This window comes from Eurytemora carolleeae, unplaced genomic scaffold (assembly GCF_000591075.1).
Source record: "Eurytemora carolleeae unplaced genomic scaffold, Eaff_2.0 scaffold793, whole genome shotgun sequence".
Taxonomy (NCBI): domain Eukaryota; kingdom Metazoa; phylum Arthropoda; class Copepoda; order Calanoida; family Temoridae; genus Eurytemora; species Eurytemora carolleeae.
Window position 1 is genome coordinate 132,136 of NW_019397507.1, and position 8,074 is coordinate 140,209.

General features: G+C 33.1%; 1 protein-coding gene across 1 annotated transcript in view; it reads left to right on the forward strand.

Moving 5' to 3' along the window:
• The window catches only part of LOC111714648 (protein starmaker-like), a 24,634-nt gene extending 22,182 nt beyond the window's left edge, over positions 1–2,452 (forward strand). Inside the window, exons 3-4 of the mRNA XM_023489799.1 lie at positions 1,691–2,207; positions 2,253–2,452. Coding sequence (XP_023345567.1) covers positions 1,691–2,207; positions 2,253–2,452 — 717 coding nt within the window. The remainder of the gene's footprint in view (positions 1–1,690; positions 2,208–2,252) is intronic.
• The last annotated feature ends 5,622 nt before the right edge of the window (positions 2,453–8,074 follow it).

Consider the following 8,074-nt stretch of genomic DNA (forward strand, 5'->3'; position numbering starts at 1 on the left):
GGGGGGGGGGTTGTAGGGGTAAAAAGCAGTAGTGGTAGAGGGGGAGGGAAGAAAGGGGATGGTAGGAGAGGGAAATGAATGAAGGAGGTGGAAGAAAATGGATGGAAGATGTTTGTAGATGAAAGATGATCTCAAACTTAAAACATACGGTCTACGATTTTTTTAAATGCCAAAAATTATTATTTGTAAATTTTCATAAAATGTTTTTTTAGATGTTTGATAATGTTTGTTAATGCTTGTAGGCGACTGTAATGTTTTTTTAATGTTTGTTAATGTTTGTGGATCGACCTAATGAGGAAAAAACGTAGAATTTAGGTCTGAACTTACCTTGGCTGTAACATTTATTGTCCCTCGCAATATTATAAACTTTTCACTTGATTTAAGGACTTAGCATAAACCGATTTTATAACTCATAAATATGTAATTAAAATATAAATCACATATTTAGCATATTTCGGTCTTGGGGTGTTCAGTCAAGCGTTTGCTATTAAAGGGGAGGAAAAGTGAAACTGCAGGATATCAAGATTTTAAAAGATTTAAGTCTTTTATTTTCGGCTTAATTTTCTAAATAAGGTTTTACAAGATTTGAAGTCTGCTGGGCTTACTGCAAAATTGGTCAGGTTAATGTGATATTACTGGTAGGACATTGCAACCTCGTAGATCCTCTAGTTTTTATTTTACGCACATGAGAAAAAGAAAATTTATCCGGTTGCACTGCAAACTAGCCAGAAGGATAAGGTCAAATTTATGCAAAACTATACACGAACAACTTTGTGACCGCGTAGCTTATCTAGTTTTAGTATTACGCACAAGTATAAGAAAAGAAAATTTATGCGTCTACATTTTATAAATTCAAAGCATTTTTGTCCTTCTCATTAGCTCCTCATTAAAAGAAGTTTTGATTAGAAACAACAAAAAAGTTCAATATTAGGTGAAATTTACTTTAGTTTAACGTGGTTACATATTAGAAATTCAAACCATTTTTGTTTAACTTCGTAACTCTACAATAAGACTTGGAGGAGTTATGATTTAAACATACAAGATTATAATGTTACATGAAATTCGCTTTAGTTTAACGTGCGCTCTAATACGGTGGTAAGCGATTATACCAATACAATGAAGACGACTTTCGACTTAAATATTGATTTTACACAGCATACATACATAAAATAATGGAAACAAAGAGAAACTGTCAATTAAAAAAGCTTCTCTTTAATTACTTGTAAACTTGTAATTCCAAAAAACTTGTAAACAATATAAACTTTCATAAAAAAGTCGTCTTCATTATATTGGTATTATCGCCTACCACCGTATTAGAAACATTGTTCATTTTCTGTGATTGAAGCTTTGAATGAAATCCTCTGAAAAAGTGTAATTTTCCAAAGTTTTATGTCTTAGTCTCACATTTTATGTTTGATATACATAGAAAAAATAGTTATGTACGTATGTACATTGACACACCTTGATATAGAATAGAGATCAAATTCAACATTTTGTTTAAATGTAAATTATTTAAAGAATGTTATAAATATTTCAAACATACATATTTCTAAAAAAAATAAGATATGTAAAACAAAAACTGAAGGAATTCATTCAAAAATACCGAAATATTTGCAGAACATTGGGATTAAAAATAAATGAAGAAAAAGCTTGAATAGTTTTATGCATTTGTCAACGTTAAAGAAATAAGAATGAGTATGAGAGTAGGGATGAGGATGAGAGTAAGGATGAGGATGAGAGTAAGGATAATAATGAGAGTAAAGATGAGAACGAGAGTAGGGATGAGGATGAGAGTAAGGAGAAGGATCAGAGTAAGGATGAGGATGAGTGTAAGGATGTGGATGAGAGTAAAGATGAGGATGAAAGTAAGGATGTGGATGAGTGTAAAGATGAGGATGAGAGTAAGGATATGGATAAGAATAAGGATGAGGGTGAGAGTAAAGATGAGGATGAAAGTAAGGATGTGGATGAGTGTAAAGATGTGGATGAGAGTAAAGATGAGGATGAGAGTAAGGATATGGATAAGAATAAGGATGAGGATGAGAGTAAGGATATGGATAAGAATAAGGATGAGGATGAGAGTAAAGATGAGGATGAAAGTAAGGATGTGGATGAGTGTAAAGATGTGGATGAGAGTAAAGATGAGGATGAGAGTAAGGATATGGATAAGAATAAGGATGAGGATGAGAGTAAGGATGAGAATGAGAGTAAGGATTAGGATGAGAGTAAGGAAAATAGTGAGAATTAGGAAGCGGATGTGAGTAAGGATGAGGATGAGAGTAAGGATAATAATGAGAGTAATAATGAGGATGAGATTAAAGATGAGGATGAGAGTAATGATGAGGGTGAGAGTAAGAATGATGATGAGAGTAAGGATGATGATGAGAGTAAAGATGAGGATGAGAGTAAGGATGAAGATAAGAGTAAGGATGAGGATCGGAGTAAGAATTAGGATCAGAGTAAGGATGAGAATGAGAGTAAGAAAATGCGGATAATAGACACAAAGATAGAAAGATAGATGAATAGAAAGAAAAGCTGTAGAAAGATAATGAGCAAAGAACCCGACTTATTATACAAATATTAAATACATAATAAAAAGATTAAAGAACCCGGATAGGCAGGCAGTGAAACCTCAGGATAGATAGATAGACAGATAGTTAAATAACAAGAAAAATTACAACTTGACAAAAAAGTGTTTCTTTGATAAAAAGTGAATAAACTATGAGGTAGAGATGGATAAGTAGATAGACATATGTAGGAGTTGAGATAACATTCATTTCAAGAAAACTCAGGGGAATAAATTCCATAGTTGGGTTAAACTGTTCATTTCGCAGAAACCCACAGTTTCTGGATGGAATAGTTTTAATTAGCTTTAATTTAAAGTCTCTTTAGGTTTAGTTTGACTAGTTGATATATTTTAGAAAATATAGATACTGAGTTGTATTTAGAAGTAAAATCTAAAAAGACTAAAAGAAAAACTCCAAAAGCTTGCTAACATGTCCAATGCATTCTGGGTTCTACGTTTTTATTTAAAATATTTGTTTATTAAAACAAATACATCAGATAGGTATAAAGCAATAAACGATGAAGCAAGAGAATTTAGCCTTTTCTTAACTCATGAAACCTTATAATAAGATGGCCTCTTGTCTACGCCGTGAAATAAGGAAATGTATATTTTGAACTGTTTAAAGAAAAACGACTTTAATCCCCTGAAAGTGTCGGCACTCGGCACGTGTTAAATTAATCTTAGCGTAAACAAACTAACCGTCTTGTAACTTTATCTACAACTAGGAAATTTTATCAAATAAAGGTAACAAGCATGATACATGATACATGAATAAGAAAGATGTTGGGATGTGTTTGATATACACTGGAAACAGGGACATGAACAAAAAAGTGTCGGAGTTGGATTTCAGAGGTGTTAAATGGATATTCAGAGGTTGGTGGGGGGGAAGTTAAAAGGTGTTGGAGGGAATAAAAGAGGTGTTAAAGGGAAGTTTAGAGGTGTTGAAGGGAAGCTTGAGGAGTTGTATGGATATGTTTGGTGTTGGAGTGATACTTAGATGTGTTGGATGGATATTTAGAGGTGTTGGAGGGAAGCTTGAGGAGTTGTATGGATATTTGAGATACGTGTTGGAGGGATACTTAGAGGTGTTGGAGGGATATTAGATGTCTTAGAGGGATACTCAGAGGTGTTGGAAGGGATATTTAGAGGTGTTGGAGGGAAGTTTTAGCGGTTTCGAAGAGAAATTCAGAGTTGTTGGACGGAAATTAGATGGGGTTGGAGGGAATATAGAATAAATGAAAGGTAAATGTTGCAAGGAAATTAGATGGGGTTGGAGGGAATGTAAAATAAAAGAAAGGTAAATGTTGGAAGGAAATTAGATGGGGTTGGAGGGAATGTAGAATAAAAGAAAGGGTATGGGGAGGTGTTGAAAAGAAATTAGATGGGATTGAAGAGAATATGGAATAAATGAAAGGTATATGTTGGAAGGAAATTAGATGGGGTTGGAGGAAATATAGAAAAAATTAAAGGTAAATGTTGGAAGGAAATTAGATGGGGTTGGAGGGAATGTAGAATAAAAGAAAGGGTATGGGGAGGTGTTGAAAAGAAATTAGATGGGATTGAAGAGAATATGGAATAAATGAAAGGTATATGTTGGAAGGAAATTAGATGGGGTTGGAGGAAATATAGAAAAAAATAAAGGTATATGTTGGAAGGAAAGTAGATGGGGTTGGAGGGAATATAGAATAAAAGAAAGGGTATGGGGAGGTGTTGGAGAGCAATTAAATGGGATGGGAAAGTAGAATAAATGGGAGAGTATGGGAGTATGGGAGGTGAGGGGGGGGGGTAGAGGTTTGCAAAGATTAAACCGATGAATTTATTAGCCTATTGTAAGGCACATGCCTGCTAGGCCTGAAGTAAACAATGTTTATCCAATAGCAAACACAGTATACAGCCTAGTATAGTATATACCAAGCTCCCGGACTTATCTTTAAACTATAACAGTGTGTTCAAATAAATAATTTAATTTTAACATCAATATGAGTGCAAGGAAAAGGGTGCTTACGGCTTTGTATCCACAACGTATTTTTATACATTTATGTATTTAACCATATTTTATGTAAAGTAAGGGGGGTTTGCACCAAACTAAAATTTCAACCAAGAAAGAATCAAGTAAGTTGTTGTATCGGAAAACTGGTTTCCTTTAATATAAAGAGATTTGATGAAAGTTGTGAAATTTATTTATTGGTTTCATAAGAAATAGAATAAAAATTTAATAATGTCTACGTTTCCTTTATTTTTATTCCCATGTCTGCTGCATAAGCTACTTGTGTTCATCTAAATTCTAAGTGATTATTGTTAAAAGTATATCTTTAATCGTTCAAACAGTAACTTAAAGAAATGTGAGTAACATTTGATAGATGGCATATTCCCCAGAATTCAAGAACAATTTTTGTAATTCCACGGGCAACGCCGGTCACTTCTGATATTGAGTAATATTGTGGTATTTGAACATTTGAATTTTAAAAAAATTCTACCAGATCATTCTGGATTCTGAGTTCACTTCTATTTATTTCTTTTCTTCATTTTTTACAGAAAAAAAGCGCAGACGTTGTTTGTGGACACACTTTTAGTTTTTCAGGACATCTTGTGTCTGACTCAGACCTATCGATAAGGATTAATATTATTAAATTAATTTCTATGGAAAAAAGTGACGTCTAAAGAAATAAATTGATTTTATAGGACTTAAAAAAAATAAACTGAAATTTTGAATTTCCATGATAAAAACGTGAAATATAAAATGAATAACCTTATTCTAAACATTTGAAGCAATTAGAAAACGTTTTTGGTAAAAAGACTTAAATATAAAGATTTAAATATTTTGGTTTATTTCTCTTCTATTTTCATAAATCTGTACTATTAAAAACCCTATCACAAACATTTACCTCCTTTTTCTTTTTTATTACGTATCATAAGCAGGATAAATCTAAAGTGTTCAGGGACCTGGACTAGACACCCAAATAATGAGCAGGATAAATCTAAAGTGTTCAGGGACCTGGACTAGACACCCAAATAATGAGCAGGATAAATCTAAAGTGTTCAGGGACCTGGACTAGACACCCAAATAATGAGCAGGATAAATCTAAAGTGTTCAGGGACCTGGACTAGACACCCAAATAATGAGCAGGATAAATCTAAAGTGTACATGGACCTGGACTAGACACCCAAATAATGAGCTCTCCGGTTCTTCTGTTACTGAATAATTCTAGAAAAATCAATGTTTGTTTAACCCTTGTATGTAAATTGAAGCGCCAAATAATTATTTATTTTATTATATTTAAGATTTAAGTTTGAGGTTGAAAAATTTGTCAAAAAAAGGCAAAAAAATCTTTGCCGTGATTCACAAACGCGAAAAATATAAATAAAGAAATGCTGAGATAGCTTTTTATTAAGTTTAAGCGCGTTAGCGCCTGAAAGAGCGTTACATTAACCACCCCGGGGGGTGCTCTACAGTGATCTGCACTAACCCCCGGATGTTTATTTTAAACCTATTCTCAAATATAAACATCCAAGGAGCTAAAACTTTTAAAATGAAAATAAATAAAAATTATTTAAGATTTCCAGATGCTGGAGAAGGGAGAAGTTAGAAATACTTGAAAACGAACGGGTTTCCTTTTATAGCATTTACAATAATATAATGACATTGCTACATAGGTAGGAAGATAGATAGATAAACAGATGGCTAAAAAGACAAATGAATTGAGTTTTTGCCATAAACTCTGATTTTCTAATTCCAAGATCTTTGCAACTCAATGTCGTAGATCTTTGATGTTTTAAACTCTGAATTTTGTTAGATTAAATAATCTAAGTTTGAATTATCGAAGTTTTACAACATTAGGTTGCGAAGATACATATGCATTATACATGTAGATAAGTTTATAAAAAATGTTTAGTGTAATGTAAAACATACAATACGTTAATACACAACTAAATTATTTAAAACGTTTATCTTTATGCTAAATGTATTATTTTTTATGCTAAGTTTGTATGAATAGATAAAATTGTAAAATGTCATCAAAGTTCATTTTGTTCTGAATAAAATGTTCTTAAAATGTTACAACGCCAAGATTACAAACTAAAGATAAATTGTTTCACCGAAAATAAGAAATGTTTGAACTTGGTATTAACCTATAATCAATATTGTAAACATGAATACAACTAAGTAAACAATTCATTCTCAAGCAAATATTAGAAAATAGAAATTCAGGCAGCGTTGCGCCACTCTTTTTAGAGCACCCCAACTCACAGGTACAGTGGCAGGTCCCACACAGGTTCAGCGCTTCAACATTTTTAAGGGAACTGTAAACTTTACCCTCAAATTTTAGAGTGATACATCCGAATCACAACTGTACTTTTAAAAACTTTCTGATCGACAATAAAAAAGATATCCATGTTTTCTCTTTGAACAATAATATTGGTTATTATAACTCTCTTAAAGTGACTTGTAGATTTCTTGCTACAGAACAAATAGAGGAAAACTTAACAATATCTTTCAAATTAAACATTAGACAAAGGTTTACACGATATAGTAGTAAATCAGACAGGACCTACTTTAATTTGAGTGTAATTACACTACACTACACACACACATACACTACACACACAACTACACTGCACACACAACTACACTACACACACAAATACACTACACACACAACTACACTACACACACAACTACACTACACGCACAAATACACTGCACACACAACTACACTACACACACAACTACACTGCACACACAACTACACTACACACACAACTACAATACACCCCCAACTACACTACACACACAACTACACTACACTTACAATTACACTAAACACACAACTACACTACACACACCCCTACACTACACACACAACTACACTACACACATAACTACACTACACACACAACTACACTACACTACACTACACAACTACACTACACACACAACTACACTACAAACACAACTACACTACACAGACAACTACACTAAACACACAACTACACTACACTTACAATTACACTACACACACAACTACACTACACACACATATACACTACTCACACAACTACACTACACACACAACTACACTACACACACAACTACACTACACACACAACTACACTACACACACAACTACACTAAACACATGACTACACTACACATACAACTACACTACACACACAACTACACTACACATACAACTACACTACACACATAACTACACTACACACACATCTACACTACACACACAACTACACTACACACACAACTACACTACACTTACACTACACACACAACTACACTTACGCTACACACACGACACCACTACACTACACTACACTACACTACACTACACTACACTACACTACACACTAATACACGCAACAGCAATATTTGTACAATGTATATTGTATGTATACCATTTTCATGCAATACAACAGTGCACAACAAATAAAGATCAAATTAAAAAAAAATAATAAACACGACACAAAACAAAAAAGAAGATGAACATTGTAAAA